This window comes from Propithecus coquereli, unplaced genomic scaffold (genome assembly GCF_000956105.1).
Source record: "Propithecus coquereli isolate 6110/MARCELLA unplaced genomic scaffold, Pcoq_1.0 Scaffold595, whole genome shotgun sequence".
Taxonomy (NCBI): domain Eukaryota; kingdom Metazoa; phylum Chordata; class Mammalia; order Primates; family Indriidae; genus Propithecus; species Propithecus coquereli.
Genome location: NW_012151896.1, coordinates 248,154 through 267,562, shown reverse-complemented (window position 1 = coordinate 267,562; position 19,409 = coordinate 248,154). Strand labels below are relative to the sequence as shown.

General features: G+C 45.9%; 1 protein-coding gene across 1 annotated transcript; it reads right to left on the bottom strand.

Moving 5' to 3' along the window:
* Positions 1-6,978: 6,978 nt before the first annotated feature.
* On the bottom strand, positions 6,979-19,071 carry LOC105822087 (chitinase-3-like protein 2). The gene is made up of 10 exons (XM_012659020.1): positions 18,967-19,071; positions 17,129-17,158; positions 16,379-16,580; positions 16,034-16,090; positions 12,781-12,931; positions 12,126-12,250; positions 11,737-11,866; positions 10,327-10,509; positions 7,875-7,991; positions 6,979-7,116 (listed from the first exon to the last, which is right to left on the bottom strand). The coding sequence occupies exons 1-10, from the start codon at positions 19,004-19,006 to the stop codon at positions 6,979-6,981; spliced, it is 1,173 nt and encodes a 390-aa protein (XP_012514474.1). The 5' UTR covers positions 19,007-19,071.
* Between the last annotated feature and the right edge of the window lie 338 nt (positions 19,072-19,409).

The window sequence follows — 19,409 nt, the reverse complement described above, 5'->3', positions numbered from 1 at the left end:
CGAAGAGTTCACAGCCCATCAGGGAGAAGTCACACCTATAAGCACATAGGTGCAATATGAAGTGACAAGTGATAAAGTTGGGATATGAACAGACTATTATAGACAACAGAGGTCAGAGAAGACCTTCCAAGGGAGATGACATTGGACTGGGCCTCCCTGCTCTGCCTCCAGGCTCCGCTGGCATTTGTGCCTGTCTCTACGCAGCACTTACCACACTGATTATCTGTTGGTCTTCCCACTAGACTGTGGACTTGGGGAGGGCAGGGACTGTGCTCACACTGCTGAGTCCCCCCTACCCAGCACAGCGTGCCCAGCACATAATCAATTCACTACCAGTGTGTGTTGAATGAACACACCCTAAAAATGAGCCAGATTGGTGGGGAAGGGCAGAGGAGGTATTAGAGGTGAAGAAGGGGAGGTTTGGGGCAGAGGGCCCCTTCCCATGGCAGCCTCTTCACACTGAGATCTAGAACTCACCTTTTCCAGAAACATCTTCACTCTGCTTTTCAACTCAGATAGTGCTTTTAAATTGTTTTCCCTTCCAAGCCACCTGACCACACCCAGGATATGCTGTTGTGCTGGCCCAGCCATCACCCTCACTGGGCTATTGGGCTCCTAGCCACAATTTGGTCATCCCCCCACTTGAAGCAAATTAGCTCTGGGGGAGATGTGTTAACTCTGTAAGGCCTTTTTCCCTTCCCTCCCAACCCCCAGCACCTGCCCCCAGAGTACTACATGCAGAAAAATACCTGCCTCATTCATTTGTTCTACCAGTTGCTCTTGGTAGTTGATTAGCCCTGATGAGGTGCAATCACAGAACATCGGAAAGGGGCTCTGGGCAAGTCTTCTGCATTTCCACAGGGGAAATGACCTCGTCCTGGTTCGCCAGAGCTATCCACTTCCCTTCCCATATGAAGCCCTCAGGTGTTCAGTGGGCCCTTCCTTCCTTCCTTCCTTCCTTCCTTCCTTCCTTCCTTCCTTCCTTCCTTCTTTCCCTCCTTCCTTCCTTCCTTCCCCACCACATTATGGGAAGAGGCTGCAAGAGAGAAAGGAAGGCGATGACGCAGGCCTTGGAGTGCAGGATGGAGAGGAGACAGAGGCTGGACGGAAGAGAAAAGGCAGCTGCTCTGAAAGCTCAGCTCCGCTGGCCTGGGAAAGACTCACCAGCGAGAATCAGCAGTTTGCCTATTTTGATGGGAAGTTCTAAATGTGAGTTCCAGGTCCGAATGGAAACTCTTCAGCTTTTTATAGGGAGCATGGTGGGCCTCTCCACCCTGCACCTGGCTCCCTTCAGCAGGCAAGATAGGATCAGGAATGAAGGGGTAGGAGCTGCACAGGCTCCCTTTCGCTCTCTGACTCTTGTCTGTGTTTGCCATCTTGGGTAATCAGTGCAAGGACACAATGGAGACACCGTGAGAACAGCTTTTAAAGGCTGTTGACTGAAGGTCCTTTTAGGAAAATGGCATGTCTGGCACACGTATGAGGCTGACCCAGGGTCCAAAGTCATTAGGGGTCAGAGTAGACGCATGGGTCAAAGGAGACCAGCTGGATCCTAGGCGGAGTATGGACAAGGGACATCAGGCAACCATTTGACTGGGCTATATCCATGGGGAGACTGGGTGCGTGGGTAGCCCCTGCCCAGGCCCCAACTCCTTGATACTATTATAGCAATGATGTGGATGGTGGCTACAGGTTTGTGAGTTTGGAAGTTTGGAATGCGAAAGCATCATTTGCTAAGGTTGCTTCTGTTTGTTTGAAGATTGTCTGGTTTATAGAGAATAGAGGAAACTCACCTGTAAGAGACATTTCTAATTAAGCTTTGACTCAGAAAGGAAAAGCAGCAAGGCCCAGGACAAGGTCCCAGCAAACAATGTCAAAGAAAAGACAGCTGCAAAACTGCCCATGGATTGAAGCTCTGAGAATCACATTTTAGGACCTGTCTCCCTCTATTCCATCCCCAGCTTTACTACACATACAGATGGGGATGCCACCTACAGGAAGCCCACCAGGATGCCACATCGTAGGTTTCTAGACCATGTCTGAAGGTCCCTCAGCCCCAGAAGACAATGAGAAGAGCAAAGGTACGGTCTGCTCTCCTCCAAGGCAGATCTTTTTTCCCCTTTGACACTGACCCCAAGGCATCTATGCAGCCTAACTGAAATCCCATCTAAGACAGGGTGGTGCTGCTGGCTGTACTCCTAGTACATGCTTAGATAACTCCTAATTAGACATCTTACCAGGAAAGTTTTCAAGATTTTCCAAAAGATGCTGATCAGAACCTTGGGAATTTTGAGCCCAGATCCATTTAAAGTCAATTTGGATTCACAAAGAACACAGAAATGGGTCCTCAAGGTTTCAGTACAAGTATGTGGTTGTGTAGGGCTCATGGCACTTCCAAGGCTATTACCTACAATCCCCCGTCCTTCCCAGGCTGTGGATTTGGTTTAGCCTTTGTATGAACCCTAGGAGACTGCCAGTAACTGAAAGCATTGAGTAACTAGAATTGGACCAGTATCAAAAATAATAATGGCTAACGTCCATTCAGCACTTATTAATACAATGTGCCAGGTGCTTCACACATATTATTAATGATTTATTTAATCCTCCAAATTACCCATTGAGGCAGATGTTATTATTATCTGTTTTCAGATTAGGAAAACTGAGGCACAGCAGACTAAGTAAACTGCTAAGTTGACACTGACAAGCAACAGAGCAGAGACAGCCTGACTCTGGAGCCCGGCCGGTTCCTCACAGTCTCCTGACTTTCACTCACACCACCCCTGTGCAACTCTAAGATACGGTTCCTCTTTGGCATGAAGACTCTTAGCCTTCAAAGATCTCCTCAAAGGGGATGTCTGGGGGGAAAAAAGAGGGGAAAAAAGAAAAAGAAAAAGGCTGAGTAGGATCCCTTCCCAACCTCAGCCAGACAAGAGGCCCTTCTGTCCTTAATTTTCTCCCGTATGTTTGCAGAGCAAATGGTTCTCTTCCCCCAACAGGTGTGAGAGAGGGCTGCTCGGAGTTCAGGGCTTAGAGCTCAAGACACAGACCCTTAATGGGCTCGTAGGCGCCATGCAAGGCCGAGGTTAACGTGTTGAGCAGCCGTCCATGCTTTATCTTGTGCCTGTTATGACAGCTGGATAATGGAAGTGTTAAATTAAATTTCGCTGCTTGAGACTGACTCTGTAGTTTGAGTCCCTACTAATGCAACCTAACTTTGTATGTAAATAATCTGAAACCTAACTTAGGAGTATGTTTTTCTGTAACAGATAGCTGGATCTCAGCCTATCACAAATAGCCAATTGATCAGACCATGTCTAAATAAGGCGAATTCCTAGCCATAACCAATCAAACTATTTCTGTACTTTACTTTGTGGTCTGTCTACAAGTAGTCATTGCCCACACTGCGGAGCAGAGTTCTCCGAACCTCTTCTGGTTCTGAGTGCCGCCTGATTCATGAATTATTCTTTGCTCAAATAAACTCTATTAGACTTGTTTTAGCTAAAGGTTTCCTTTTTGTTTTTTTTATAGGAAATTTTATAAAGTTTTTTTTTGTATTTGGGGGTTTTGTTTTAATTTCAGAATATTACAGGGATACAAATGCTTTGGTCACATAAATTGCCTTTGCACCACCAGAGCTACAAGCACAGCTACAAGCATGCCCATCCCCCAGACAGTGTGCACCACATCAATTAGGTGTGAATTTACCCATCCCCTCCTCCCCACTCCCAGCTGCCTGACACCCAATAAATGTTACTTCCATATGTGCACATAAGTGTTGATCGATTAGTACCAATTTAATGGCGAGTACATGTGGTGTTTATTTTGCCATTCTTGTGATACTTCACTTTGAAGAATGGGTTCCAGCTCCATCCAGGATAATGCAAGACGTATTAGTTCCCCATTTTTTATGGCTGAGTAGTACTCCATGGTATACATATACCACATTTTATTAATCCGCTCATGTATTGATGGGCACTTGGGTTGTTTCCACTTCTTTGCAATTGTGAATTGTGCTGCTATAAACATTGTGTGCAGGTGTCTTTTTTTATAGAATGTCTTTTTTTTCCTTTGGGTAAATGCCCAGTAGTTGGATTGCTGGATCAAGTGGTTTCCTTTTAACAGAAGTTACAACAAACACAAATGATGTTCGTGATGTGTCAGGCACTAGCTCAAGTGCTTTACAAATACTAACTTACTTAACCATCATATGTCTGAGAGGTAGGTAATCTTATTATCTCCATCTTACAAAGGAGAAAACTGGGGCACAGAAAAGGTAAATAATACGTCCCAGGTCACACAGCTGGTAGGTTAATGACAAAGCCGTGTCTGTGAACTCAGGAAATCCGACTCCAGACTGTGTTCTTAATTACTCTGCTCTTCTGCTTCTTGAGAACTTGATTACAATGGGAAGCAAAGGACTGCCCAGAGTTAGGAAGCCAGAGACGTGCCCCAAGCAATGTGTATCTTGTAGAAGATCTGAGCACTGGAGTGGCATTCGGGACGACCTTGGGGACTAACTGCCCCTGGTATCCATCAGTGCTTGCCGCTCCTTTCTTCAGTGTGTACTTCTGGGGCTTCTTTCATAAGGGGATATCCAAAGCAGTTGTGAAACAAATCTAGTCTTCCTACCCCCTGCCCCTTTGGATCGTGTAGCCACCTCTAATCCCCTTCTCCAAGAAATGCTGGTGCTGCCACGTTCTGAGATTCAATCTAGTCACTGCCGCTTATCAGATATACGTGCCCATACTCCATGCCCTAGTTAGCTCATCTGAAGACTGGGCTAATTACAACCTATTTCACAAGCTGCGAGGATTAAATATATGCATGAAAAAAGTGTTACTCAAAGGTTAGGATAAAAATGATTTTTCCAGAAGATAAGGATTGGAAGAAAAGTGGGAGAATGGAGGAAAACAGTTCATCCTAAAGTCAAGGTGTCTGACCCCAGAAACAGCCTTAGATCGGCACAAGAGAGGTCCTTGCTGTGGGCACCACACTTTAGAAAAAGGGTTGGAAAACTTTTCTGTAAGGGGCCGGATAGTAAATATCTCAGGCTTCGCAAGCCATACTTGTCTCTGTCGCAACTTTCAACACTGCCTTTGTAAACAGAAAGCAGCCACAGACAATATGTAAACAAACTGAGCATGGCTGTGTTCCAATAAGATTTTATTTATAAAAACAGGCAGTAGACTGGTTTTGACCCGTAGGCCATAGTTTGCTGACCCTTGCTTTGGAGAGTTTTGCTCTGGCCAGTTGCACCCCTCCCCATGAGGTAAGGAGACTGCAGGGCTAGGGGCACATCCGTCTGGAGCTCACATCCATCTTCTTCTAGACCATGATCCAGACACCTGGGATTTCCACCCAAATAGCCCACAGAGCCTGTACCTACTTTCAGGGCCTGTACAGGACTTTTTTCTGGGTCTGTTATCATTGAGGGTGGACCACAAATGCTGGTGTGCACATGCTTAGCCCAGAGGCTCTGTGTGTGTGTTTGTGTGTGTGTGTTGGGGATGAGGGTAGGATGTAGATGAAGCTTGAATGCAAAGCCTGAGATGTCCACAAGCATGACCATGAGGCCCTGCTCTGCAAGACAGAGCTGAAGGCGGGGAGAGAAGAGGATTGTCTGTGGGCTGGGAGCTGAGGGCATGTGCTGCTACATTTTGGTGTGGAATTCCAAGTAGTCTGAGAATTCTAAATTCTCCGACTCTGATCTTCTAGGTTGTGGTGAAGTCATATTGGTTAATGTTGGAGCATAAGTTATATTTCCACAGTATGTTAGCTCTTTTTAATATTTAAACATATGTCTCGCAGGCCTCCATTTGTACCCTACCTCTGGACACCACAAATAGTAGGAGAAGGGCAGCCTGATATCACAGGCTCAACGACTGTACAAATGAGGACACATTTACTGGAGAAAAATGAGAGTTTTTTTTATTGTGCTTCAGGGCAATATGTCAACAGCTGCAGGAAAACAAAGCCAGGTCCAGTGCAAGGTCTGAGAGAAAGTCAGGGAAGGCTTGGAAGAGAGCATTCTGGAGGCCAGCCTGGCACAAGAATCCCACACAAGAATTCCCAGAGAGGGAGCAGACTCCAGGCAGCAAGGTCACCTTGCCTGTTCCATGGTAAGTTAAGCCTGGAAACAAAAGGAAGACTATTTCAAAGCCCAACTCAGTAAACTGAGGCCTGAATCAAGCTACTAACCATGGATGCTCAGAGCTGGAGGGTTGCTACCCAATCATCTAGCCAGGTATTTTCAAACAGTTCTGGCCTCTTCTCCAGGATAACACAGACAGTCCTCTTCAGCTGTCTGTCTGCAATGAGCCCCAGTCCTCTGCTCCTCCATCGCCTGCTCTAGAACCCATGGACTGCAGCATGGCTGGTTGGTCAGCAACAGCCTTCACCTGCACATGAGGATTTACATTGTACCTAGGGACCTTGGGGTCCAGGGATGGAGCAGCAGCAAATCCTCTGGCCTTCAAGGTAACAGGGAGGCTTGAGCAAGAGCATATCTCTAATGACCTTGGGATCTCCCAGATGTCTAGACTAAGTAAGATTGACTGTAGGTAAGCTTAATGGGAGAGCATTAGGTAATCGCTGAGATTGGATTTCTTATCAGTCTAGTGGCTTGAGGACATAGAATCAGATTTATTGTGATTTAGAAAATTAAAACAGGCTGATGTTTTTGCAACCAAGAATTGTGCTGGAGTTAATATTTATCCCCACTATACATGTAAAGAAAGCCCTTAGCTCATACTGTGTTCAATAAATGGTAGCTAAAATTTATTAATATTATTACTATTTTGAAAGTCTATGGGTGGCCTACCAAAAGGGAAGAACCAGCCAAGAAAACATGACAGAACATCCAAAGGATCATGAGAAAGGATCAGTTCAAATATGTAAAGGTGATTTCCCCAGTCTCCTGTGTCCTGCTGTGCCCAGCTCTCTGCCCACTCCCAGCCCCAGCCTCGGACTCTGATACCTTCATAGGGAGCCAAGGTTTCTCTTGACAGCTTGGACAAGGGGGTAGGGGCCCTGGCTGCAGGATTTGCCAGTGAAGTCATCCATGTCAATAGACCAGATCATGGCCCCCCCCAGATTTAAATTCTTTAGGAACTTGGCCTGTGGGAGACACAGAGGGACACACAGGGATTAGAAGAGGATCTTACATGCCGATGACCAAGTTCAGTTGAGGATTTGAGCTTAGAATACAGCAGCAGACTTACTGGTTTTATGGAGACTCCCTGAGGGAAAGGTTGCTCAGGGAGAGAGAGGGCTACCCACCATTAGCTACCTCTCATTCTAGCTCATGGAGTTGCCACATTTGAAATCCAGCATTCTTGGAGGCTGTGAAGACTCTCCAGGATAAGGGAAGAAACTAAAAAACCCTCAGCAAGACAAGTGGCCTGGGTTGTAAATTACACTTATGCCTGCTTCCTGCCCTAATCCTCAAAGGCACACGGATGTCTTACCAAGGTCTAAGAACTGGTAGGCTTAGAAATCTGGTGCCTCCTAGATAGGTAATCCATGAGAAGGACTGAAGGGTTTGTCCTGAGATAATTGACAAGGTGGATAACCTATACAGGCACCAATGTCTCCTTTATTCCCTCTCCCTTCTTCTCGGTCCTCCCTTCTTTCCACTCCTCACTTCATTATTCTCAATTGTTTCTTGTATCATTTCCACCTCTCCTGCCTGTGCCACAGGTGCTCACAGGTGGGGCTTAGAGTCACTACTAGACTTGGGCTACAGAGCCACTGATCCCATCCTAGAGATGGGACTCCAGGAACTTCTCTCTTTCAACATAGAGTATTTTACTACATAACCCCCAGTCCCCACCCAAAGAAGTATCCCCTTGTCCCAGAGCTTCTTGCCTACCTACCTTGGCCTCCACACTCTCCACGTCCTCGTAGCCAACCCACTGGTTCCCCTTGACTGCATAGGGAACCTGCTGGTCCTGGAGCCTTGTGACCTTGGCTTGTTTCAGGAACTGGCAGATCTGGTGGGGGAAAGGGGGGCAAGAGGGTCAGTGATGGGCTCTTCTTGAAACCTAATGAGTAGACAGGACAGGTGAGCCATTAGGGGATTGGGGGAAATAGAACCTTTATCCCAAGGATCAGACAATGAGAGAAATGACCCAGTACATTGTACAGAATGGGTGGCCCAAGATTAATAACCGGAAACTGCTCATGCCAAGGCTTCCTCAGAAGGAGCTGCCAGCAGCTAGAATTCAGAAAAGACTTGAGTTCCGATCTCATACCAGCACTGGCCAATAAAGCTTCTCATTTCTTCATTTGTAAAATGGAAATAACTATAATAATGCCTCCTACATCCCTATCTCACAGTATTGTTGTTAGAATCAAATAATATGTGTTAAAATTCTTTTGAAAACAGGAAAGTGCTCTACAAACATGAAGTATGACCATCACCATCTTCCCCCAGCTTGTAGCTTATCCCCGCTTCAATCCTATTACTCCCCCTCTGTGCCTCCCATTCCCAATGTGTCCTGTCCTGGGATGCCCCCTTCTATCATCAGCTACTTTCTCTTTCTGTTAGCATAAGTAAGAGCTGCTAAAAAGGACAAATGTTCAGTGAAAAAATGCATTTCAATATCACATAGAAAATTCATTTTGGATTATTTACTCTTTTTGGATGATCTACACTCATGCTTACTTCAAAGAAGCCAGAAAATAAAAGTTTAACATTTAAGTAAATATCAACTTGTGAAAGTTATAATGACCTAGGGAGACAAACTGAACAATCAAATTAAACTTTCCATGAGATGGGAAAGTGCATATCCAGAGGTTCATATTAAAATCCTACCAGCAGGTTCTGAGCAATGATCTTTCTTGTCCCTTACTATTGACCTAGAACTACCCAAGGATGGGTCAGCTTCTCTCCCCTCTCCAATATGTCAGGCACTCTAAGATTCAATGAGGACTCCCATAATGAACTGTACCCCTTTCTTCTTGCTAACTGAATTGACGGTGTGTCAATCATTCCTGTGTGTGAGGTGAGGGGAAAATTGAGCATTACACTGATCAGCTACCTCGGTGGGTACCAAGTCACCCAGAATGAGCTCAGGGCATGCTCACACCCACAATGAGAGGTCAGGCTAGGACTCCAAAGGGAGGCCGGGATATAGGATGATATTCTTTTCTTGAGCTGATCAAATGCCTATCCATCCTTCAAAGCCCAGCACAAATCTTTCTTTTTCCATGGATCCTTCCCCAGTCACCCATCTCTGATCTCATGTCCCTCTATACCACTCATTGGTCACTTAATCACATCTTGCTTTGCAATACTGCTGTGATTTCATGAAATATTATAGTTGTCTTGTTTTTAAACTCTCATTTAATTAGTTATATTTGTATTCTACATCCTTTCTGCGTTGGCAATAAGCCCTTTGAGGCAAGGATGGAGAATCACTTATTTCTAGCTCTCACAGTACCCAGTATCTGGAATGTGAGGGTGTCCCAAGAGTTTCTATTGGTTGAATTATTTTCAGGTTTCTAGTTTCCCCTATGCTTTTTTAAAAAAAGTCCCTGGGTGGAGGGGCAGACAGAAATGATGGTTTCATCAGCTGAACAACTTTAATTGTCAGCGCTGTGATCTATCAAACTTCTGGGCAGAATATGACACATTTGACCACTCCCTCTTTTTCAAAACTCTTCTTTCCCTTTGGCACAGAATTGTATGGGCTCCTTTTACCCCTCTTGTCGTTCCTTATCAGTTTCCTTAATGAGCTGCTGTTCCTCTGCACACCCCTCAGGTGCAGAAGGTCCTTGGGTTTGTCTTGGGCCCTATTCACTTCTCACTATACACTTTGGCTTCAAATACCATCTTTGTGCTGAAATTTTCAAATCTACCTCTCTAGTGCAGACTGGCCTCCTGTGATCCAAACCCATATATTCAACGTCTTGCTTGGTATCTGTATGTCCCACAGGCTCCTCATACTCAGAAAGCCCAAAACTAATCTCATGAGCAGGACCGGTGCCCGCTCCGCTCCCCCTCTGTCTTCCCTATCTCTGTAGATGGTATTGCCATCCACTTAGTTGCTCAGGTCAGGAAGCTGGGGCACTCTCCCTTTTTCGATCTCCCATTCCCTCTGCTACCCATCCCCATTCCTGGCTAGCTCCATCTCCTCTTCAGAGTTGAGCCTATCTCACTTCCTCCAGGAAGCATTCTCTGACCCCCGCCCCAGTTAGGAGTTCCGCTAGTACTCTGTGCTTCCACCTTCCCAACACATGACATGCTCTGCTATTGTGAGATTGACGCTGAAACCCCTGCCCAGGCATGGCAGGCAGCTGAGGGCACAGGGAAGTTCCAGGTACCTCATAATAGGCCAGGAAGCCTGGAGACTCCGTGATGGGGCCAGCAGCTCCAGGACCAGAGGCAGGGGCCCCCACAGCAGATTCTGCAGAGGCCAGTGTGAAGGAACGTCCATACATGGGGATGCCCATGACCACCTTCTCTGGGGGCATTCCTTTATGTATCCAGTACCCCACAGCATATTCCTAGAAAGGGAAGATAGACTGAGCCCCAGGGTACGGGGAAAGAAATGTGTCTGGCCTTTTTTAGCCTCCATCCCAAACTGCACAGAGGTGACTTGATTTCTTTTCTGTATCTGAGTGTGGACAGTCCTACCGGGACCCAAGTGTTTGTTCTATGCACTTAGTGCTCTTCAGCAGTAAGAGACTCATTCAGCTTTTTCTAAGTTGTGAAAGAAACTGGACAATGGATCACAAAAGTAATCAGGCAAGGGACCTAGAAAACATGAAATCAAAGTTATCACCTTTCTTTCTCCTTTGAGTCAATTGCTTATGGAATTTGTCTACACTGTGGCTAATTGTGCTTACTGATGAAGGTGGCTGTCAGACTCCTAGTCTGTGAGGCCTCCCAATGGCCTTGGACCCAAGGGGACAGGTTGGGAGGTAAGAGGCTAGCTTTGACCTTCCTGCCTTCCAGAACACAATAGGGGGTTAAAGAAGATGAGAATATGTCTCCTCATCCTTACAGAAATCCTACAGTGCAAAGGCATGAGGGCAGCTGAATAACTTAGCCATGTGGAGTCCTAGAAAACCCCAAACTAGAAATTAGGAGATCTAGCTTTGAGCTAACCAGTTTTGTAACTTCAAATGTGAAGGCCTGGAAACAAGCAACTCAGACAATACTTTTTTCTCGCAAAATATTAGGAATACACACCCAGACACATGTACCAGAACAATAGCAACAACATTTTTTTCTTGGACTTTCCATTTCCCACGACCTTTCGGGAATTTCACGTTACATGGCCTTGAGCAGTTGTCGCCTCTGCTGAGCTTGTTTCATCTTCGGTGAAGTGGGAATGATGCTTCCTACCAGCCAACCTCATGGGGTAGTTCTGAAGATCAATTTAAATAGGGAATATGGATGGACACAAGATGGTACAAGTTCTGTACACCTGTGTGGGTGCCAGGAAATGTATGGAAGATGGACAATTCAGAGGACTTGGATGGGGACACCCTGGTCCAGGGACAGAGCTTAAGGCATGTCAACTGCCAGGTCTTCTGATATTTTCCAGGTGACACTTTATTGATGTCTGGTCAAAGCATTTCTCCTGTACTCACTCGCTCCCGGGGCTACTCAAGTCCCTCTTGGGCACATAGCTCCTCCTTAGCGCAAGACAGAAGTAACTCCAGTGGTGCTGGACTTTCCCCCGCCCCTCCCCCAGCCGGGGCCCTGTGGTCCCCTGCACCACTCACCACATTGTAGTAAGAGCTTGACCTTCTGTCCAACTGCCCCTTTCTCAGAGGACTGTTGTGGCCAGTGACAAGGGGCTTTTCCCAAGAGCCATGGAAATCAAAGGACAGGAGGTTGATGAAATCCAGTTCTCTAAAGTGCCAAAAGCAAAGGAAGAGATTCTATGATAAACAGTGGTAGAAACAATTGTCAGTAATTGTTCTGGGCTTTGAATGCTGTTAGGAGGATTAAACATCCTTGAAGAAGTTGTTCCTGGCTGAATGATGCAGGGATATGACAGTGGCCTTTCCTCCCTCTCACCACACTTCATCCCTCAGACATACTGCCTTGTATCATTTGCATGGACCAGGCTGGAGGCAGAGGGATGGAGGACGTGCTCTGAAGTACTCACTTTGCCAGTTTCATGACCTGATAGCTCTTATCAATCATCTGCCTCCCTGCAGAGACGCCTGCAGTCAAGAGAAGCCTTTCTTTGGTGGATTTTACGAAGTCCTTCTGAAAGGCTTCTGCTAACTCCTATGAAAAACAAGGAAACAAGGTGTCAGATTCCCCTTCCCAGAGTACAGTGCTAAGCTTCTTGTCTGAAATCCATGAAGTTTCTAGAACCACATTAGATGGTAGATATCAACCCTTTCCTCCCCCTTCCACATGGGCATGCTTCATGCCTGTATCTGCTCAGGAAGACTTCACATTAGGCAGGAGGACCCCAGCCTCACTGTATTCAGGAAAGAACTATCTGGATTTCCACCTGATAGATTTTCTGATCGATCTGATCTACGAGACGATCTCAGTGCTCAGGAAATTTTATGGCCCCGTACTCTTTTGTATGGATGTTGCTTTATTCTGGTGGTGTTCATTGTGGGACTCCACTGCTTGATGTTGTTCCTTCCCTAAGCTAGGAACAGGGGCTGTTCCCCCATCAGTGGGGGCTTCTGAAGGGCAGGGGCTGTGTCTTCCAAGCAGACCCAATCTCTTCCTTTTCTGTTCTGTGTGGTCATGGATTCTGCATGGTAAAGGCACTGGGTATACCATGTTGTCTGGCTTACATGGATCAGTGTAGTAAAATGGGTGTTATCTTTCTGATCTGGGTAGATCCAGCTTATATCCAGGCCATCAAAGTTATGGTTCCTCAGAAACACGAGTACAGAGTTAATAAATTCCAAGCGTGATGTTGAAGAATCAACCATAGGGTGGAACCTGGGGAGAAGCAATTTAAAAGTGTTTTTTGGAAAGAACAAGCAATACCCATAACGCATTTTTCACAGAAATCTTGAAGTAATCTTCCCCTCCCCAATATTCACTCACTGTCTATTAATATCCCAACCCCTGCCCCTTTTGAAACAGATGGGAAGAAGGATTGTTGGGCCAGAAAATTGATCAGGTCAGGTAAAAGAAGATTGGATTCTTTGCAGACTTCCCATAGGGTGATGGAGCCACCTTTGACATAGACTCTTGCCTTGACCAAACTTTAGATGGGCTCTTCTGAGCCCCCTTCTCAATTAGACCTCGACCTTAGGTTTCTGGGCACATTTTTGCAAAGTCCAGTTTTCATAAGACTCCAGGTATCAGTTTAGCGAGAATCCCCCACACTTGGTATCTGATCACCTTCAGTGTCTTACAAAATTCCTCACTCCCCCCGACCCCCAGGTGATATCTGACCACTCTGGCCAGCCTTTAGCAAGAATCCTGTTGAGTCAGCTTGGCAAGAATCCCCCGGCCCTAATGTTTCCTCCTAGTAACTTTCCATCCCCCCATTCCCCAATCTGCTTACTGGCTGTATATTCCCACTAGCTTTTGCCGTATTCAGAATTGAACCCAGTACTATACTGAGGGGTCTTTTCCCCTATTGAAATAGTTCCTGAATAAAATCTGCTTTTACTGCTTTAAATATTGTCCAGCTTTGGATTTCTTTAACACTTTACAACCTTGGGAAAACAGTTTGCAGTGTGGTGGGCTTAGTGATCCTGAGAGATCTGGGTTCAAGCCCCAGGTCAGAGTCCTTTCTGGTGGTCACTTTGTCATTACCAGCTCTCTGGGTTCCAGTCTGGCCACCTCTAAATGGGATTGAAAATGCTAATACTGCTTCATGTGCCTCAAAGTGATCACACTTAGGAAAGCACCATAAAAACAGGGCTAGACTTCAGCAACTTCATGTTCCCCAAACAAGCTACCTAGTCGCAAATCGGCACCCCGTCTTCCCACCCCTAGGGCTTCCGGTGAAAAGCATTATTGGAAAAGAGCAGCTTCTCAAGGGCTTTCATCTGAACTAGAATTCTCAAGCCATGAAGTTGATTCTCAGCCGCTCATATGGAGGCACCAATAGCATTTAAAATTTGAAGCTGTAGATGAGGTATTAGTATTTTCCTGGGAACGTATCCTTTGAGTTGTGTCACTTCCTACCTCCCACTCCCAGGCATACTTAGAGTCTTGAATTAATTTTGTTTCAGTCGGTATTAACACATGAACTGCCACATGAGTTACGAACTGTTTTTCACCTTACTTTTTACATTACTAATTTTCAAGTTTTTATACTACCTTTTTATTGATGCATATTTTAGGATCATTTTGTTTTTGAAGTTTTTATTCTATTTTCATAATAAAACACCGTGGCCCTAGGGAAAAAATTTCTTTCTTTCTTTCTTTCTCTTTTTTTTTTTTTTTTTGGTGGCAGTGAATGTGTTAAATTGAGATTTTGGTTCCTGTATGTATCTTAGCTACACAGTGTAGCAGGTAGCAAGAAACTAGCCCAATATCAGAAAACCATGGTAGAAACAGATCTCTAGCTTTTCTCTTGCATTTCAAAGTGCTTACAATAATGAGAGAGCCATCGCGCCTGAGCCTCTGGGCAGATGCCTCCAATTTTAGGAAATGTACTAATTTGCTCCTTAGAAGCAACTCTGTGTGTTGAACATATTTCGGTATTCTACACAGCACCTGGCACCAAGCCTGGCGTACTAATAATAACAATAATAATATAACAATGATTATTGCAACCATTGAGGCTTTATTGCACATCAGCACTTCGTGCTAAGCAGTTTGCATACACAATCTGTTCTTACAACATCACCCTGAGGCAGATTCTATTATTATTCTCATTATATAGTTAAAAAAACCCTGAGACTTGTTAGATGACTTCCCTAAAGTCACACAGCTTGCATATGTCTAAAGGGAAATCCAAACCAAATGTGTCTATCTCCAAAGCCCTACTTTTAACCTCTACACTGGTACACGATGGGCACTCAATAAATTATTGAATTGAATGAATGAGTGCATGCATGTGAGAATGAATGAATGAAGACATTTTTATTTGAATGAAAACTTAAGCAAGTGTTAGGAAGGACAGAGAATTTGAGAATTCGAAGGATAGTTACCATGGAAACCCATTCATAATTGTTCACAATGAGCTTAACATAGAACCAAATAAGTTAGGTAGCCTGATCTACTGTAGAAATCTGCACAGGTCTTTTGCACCTACTTCTTTTCTACGGCTACCCCAGCTGTAACTGAGTACTGACTGACAAGCTGCATGAGTAACGTGTACTATCAGACTTTTGTGAAAACCGAAAGACTCTGCTGGCTTTTAGTTTAAGATCTCTGAACTTTTAAAAATGTTAGCACTTTAAACCAGAAGAGATTCAAAATTAGATTAACTGTAGTTAAAGACTGAAAAATATGGCTTTCATCCTTACATATTTGCATTTATTTAGCTCTTGATGTAAACAGGATATCATTCTAGTGTGAACAGAAAATACAAGTTACAATGTGTGCTTTGTATCAATAGCTATTTTGTTTCTGAGCAGAGAAGATTGTGTACGCTGCTGTTCCTGTTCTCAGGCCATCTGCCTGCACAGCCATGGCCGAGGACACTGCAGTCCACTGACTGCTGCAGGCCAAGCTGTGTTTTTAAGTAGAAATAACCCACACAACCCACCTCATGGTTCAAAGTCAAACCCTCAAGTGATTAAAAAGAATTGTACTTCTGAACCAAAATCATCTCCCCATAATCCATACAGTGAAAAGTATTCACGTAAATAATTAGAGTTTATTGAATATTGCTCATGGCTCAGTTTCTTGCAGGTCTTAAGTGTCTGGGCTTGTGTTAAACTCCTGAAGGCTTCCCTCAAAGACATCAGAAAACCTAGTGCTGTGCTTCTACTTGTGACAAACTCAGATCAGTTTTGCCACCTGGCCAAGGAAAGGCCTCTCAACGTCTAGTTCAGCACTTACATCTCTTCTCAGGAGGAGGAAAAGTGGCAATGATCGGAAATTACGTAACAAAAACTGGAGATGTGGTCTTACCCTTCGGAACCGAACAGGTACCCTCCAATGGACAAGAGAACTTTCAGTTTGGGATTCCTGGAGTAGAAGAATAAGCTGATTATTTCTTTTCTGGCTGCCAGGGAAACCTTTGCCTAAAGGGTAGAATTCTTGATGTGAGGAATACGGACAAGCAGGGCCTGGCTGCTTAGAGGTTAAGTTCAGTGAAGGGACGAGGCACTGGTGAGAAGAACAGTTAGGATCAGAATTATACCAAAGAAGTACATATGATTGAACGAATGAATGAGACAGTAGGTCTTAGGCCCGGTTCAGACTAACTTCCCTCCCCCAAGCCCACCAGGGTGCTTCCACCCCTGTCCTACTGACTTGGCTTTGAGACTGTCGATGGTCTGGTAGAGCATCGCACCATTCTTGTCTTTGATGACGACCTTGTTGTTACTGATGCTGGCAAATGAGTAGATGAGGTGAGAGCACAGGAAGGGGTCAATATTCTCAGGGGTGAACTTTCCTGGTTCCTGCCGGTCCTGGGACCAGTTGGTAAAGTAGCAAACCAGTTTGTAGGCAGATCCTGGAGTGGGATGAAGAGAGCCAATGAGACCCTTGCACTGTTGCCTTAGAGCCCCCAAAGCCACAAGTTTCTCCCCAAGACAGGCATTGCATTCTCTGCTCATTCAGCCAGAGCCTCTGAGGGTCATTCAGCCTGGGCTCCTAGTGCTGACTCTTGAGTACTCAGACCTCAGTTAAGAAATCCATTGAGACACAAACACCATGAACACGTGATACACCCACAGAGCACTGAGATTCAATGGGTGTGGATGGATGGATGACAGAGATCGGTAGAGAAACAGAAGATACAAATGTTCTGTATGTGTGTGTATACATTCGCACACACACTGAGGTTGGGAATGAGGGGGAGAGAGGCTCAAAAAGACAACTAGAACAAGGGATGCACAAAGAGATATACAGTTTTTGTATATCTCAGGGTCATAACTGTCAGTGACAGAAACTGAGAGAGTAATTAAGAGCATACACACGTAAGAGAGACAGAAACCGAACATCAGAAAGGCAAGGACCCAGCCTGGAGATCCAGGCAGTAGAGGCACATTGATTGCTTACCTTCCTGGAGAATCAGCAAGACTGCTAAACCTGTAACAAATGGGTGGAAAGAGAAACCTGTTGTGCCACGCCTGGTTCCTCTGTCCCAGACGATGGCAGCGAGTGTGCGGGTGTTCCTACGTACAAGATGAAGCCACACTTCTTCTGGGCTGTCCACCCCAGAACATAGCTGCTGTAGTCCCTTTACAGGGCCTTGAGGTTCCCAGCCCTTGAATGCCTTGGGGTCCCTATAGCCCTAGGCAAAAATGTTTTCCACACTGAGAATTCATCTTCTCATTCATTTATGCAATGGTTTTATTAAATCACCTGCTCTGTGCCAAGTATTGTCCAAGATACTGAGGAAACCAAAAGGAAACTAATGATGTCCCTGCACTCAAGGAGCTCATGGTCTAGTCTGGAGTTGAATATAGGTAGGGTGACCATATAGTTTATTGTCCAATGCGACCCTTTTCAGAATGAAAAGGAGCATTATTAATACTTTCCCTGTAACAATAGCTTGGACCAGACCTGTCCTGGGCAAATTGAAATGAATGGTTGCCATATTTATGAGCAACTAACTCTTAAAACAAGACACAGTGAATTGAGAAGCACGATCTGGCTCTGGTAGCATTCTAAGCCTCCATGTTTGAGGTCCCCACAGGACACCTCCTCTAGGAGGACTGGTGAGATTATTCTATCCTTACTCCATCCTCTAAAGGGAAGGAAAGACCGTGGGTCCCAGAAATTTCACCCCGTGGACAAAACTCCTTGAACTGTGATCCCCCCAGCCTGGGGACATTGTCCTCACTAGAGCCCTTGGGGGTCTGAGAATGGAGGAAAGGGCAGTTAAACAGGAGAGAGAGCTTTGGATGATGCAGCTGTGGGGCTGGGGCCTCCCCTGCAGAGCTCAGGGCTGGGAAGCAGGGCTCGGGTGTTCTCTCTGGCTGATTCACATGTTTTTGGGCAGAAGGCAGGGTGGGCAGGAATCTGGTCCTCCACACACTCACTGAGTGGTCAGAGAAGTTCTGGTTGCCACATGTACTGTCAGGTCAGCCTCCAGGCCTTTCTCCAAAGTTCTGGGTCTCCACAGGCTACCCTCCTGAGGGCCCAGGGCTGAGAACTTCAACAGGCAACTTAAAAGGCTCTTGTCAAGTGGGCCACTTGTGGCTCGAGGGCATAAGATAGGGCGAAAGAGGTACGGACAGACACAACGAAATGGCTTCTTTCCTCCATCAGACGTCCCCCCTCGCCTCCTGGCAAACCTCGCTTGTTCACCCATAGCCCTGTGCATTTGGTCTCATTCCCTCCCTCATCCAAATTCCCAGCCACCCCGAAAGCCAGAGTTTGGGATCAGGAACATTAGAGTTGAAAGGGGGAGTTTAGAAAACATTTAATCCAATAAGCCATTCTGCAGATGAGAAATGTGGGCTCCCCAAAAGTTCTAAAATGTACCCAAAGCACAGACCACAAAAGATGTGACTCCCAATACGATGCTGGTACTTCGAGAGACTGAGAAAGCCTGGTCTCCCTCCTGACTTGAGCTCCATTCTAATGCGGGTAAGAGACGCCTCTGTGCAAGCTGGGAACGTCCTGACAACGCAAAGAACTCTGGCCACTGCTGCTTTCTTGCCCGTTCAGGAAAGACCAGATGGTTCCCCTAGGACAGTTGCATCAGCTTGATAGTTTTTGATAATGAGGTGAATAGAGACAATGAAGTCCGCTAAGCAGGGTTGGGCCCAGTTAGTACTTGGATGGGAGAGACTGAAGTCCCAGGAAAGGAGCAAGAGCACTTCTTCCACGGGTCTGCATTACCCCTTCCCTCTTCAGCAACATACACGCTGAATTAGCCCCGTACCCACCTGCCCAGAGAGACTTCTGGTCCATGATGGTTGCTCCCATATCCCTGGCCAGCTTTCCCCAGGGTGCACACGCTCTGGGCCTTTTATGCCCTGAGGTTTCGACAGCCTGTCCTTTGGGAAGGAAGCAAGAAGAAATCCAGGAGATCCCGGGGACTTCCCCTGGCAAATCTGCCTTGTGAAACTTCTTGGCAACCAAGCCCAGATTTGAGCAATGTCCACTCTTACCTGTCAGAAAACAGCTGCTATGGAGACAGCCAGGGAAGGATCCTTTTCATCTAGTCCCACCTTAAAGGGACCCAGTCCTCAAGAAGGGAAGGAGGTGATGCTTTGGCTCTGCCTCCCTGTATCAGCCTCCAGCTCCAGGTCCCCCATCCAGGACCTGTCTCCTTCCTGCTCTCACCTCTCTCTGGGCTCACACCACCTCTGGCCTGCTTATTCTTGGC

Bases quoted from the DNA above. Each gene is read 5' to 3' on its own strand.
- LOC105822087 (XM_012659020.1), bottom strand. From the start codon at position 19,006: ATGGGAGCAACCATCATGGACCAGAAGTCTCTCTGGGCAG. The intron at 16,581-17,128 runs GTAAGCAATCAA...ATCCCACTCCAG, and splicing joins CTTGCTGATTCTCCAGGAAG to GATCTGCCTACAAACTGGTT. The intron at 10,510-11,736 runs GTGAGTGGTGCA...TTCCCTTTCTAG, and splicing joins CAAGCTCTTACTACAATGTG to GAATATGCTGTGGGGTACTG.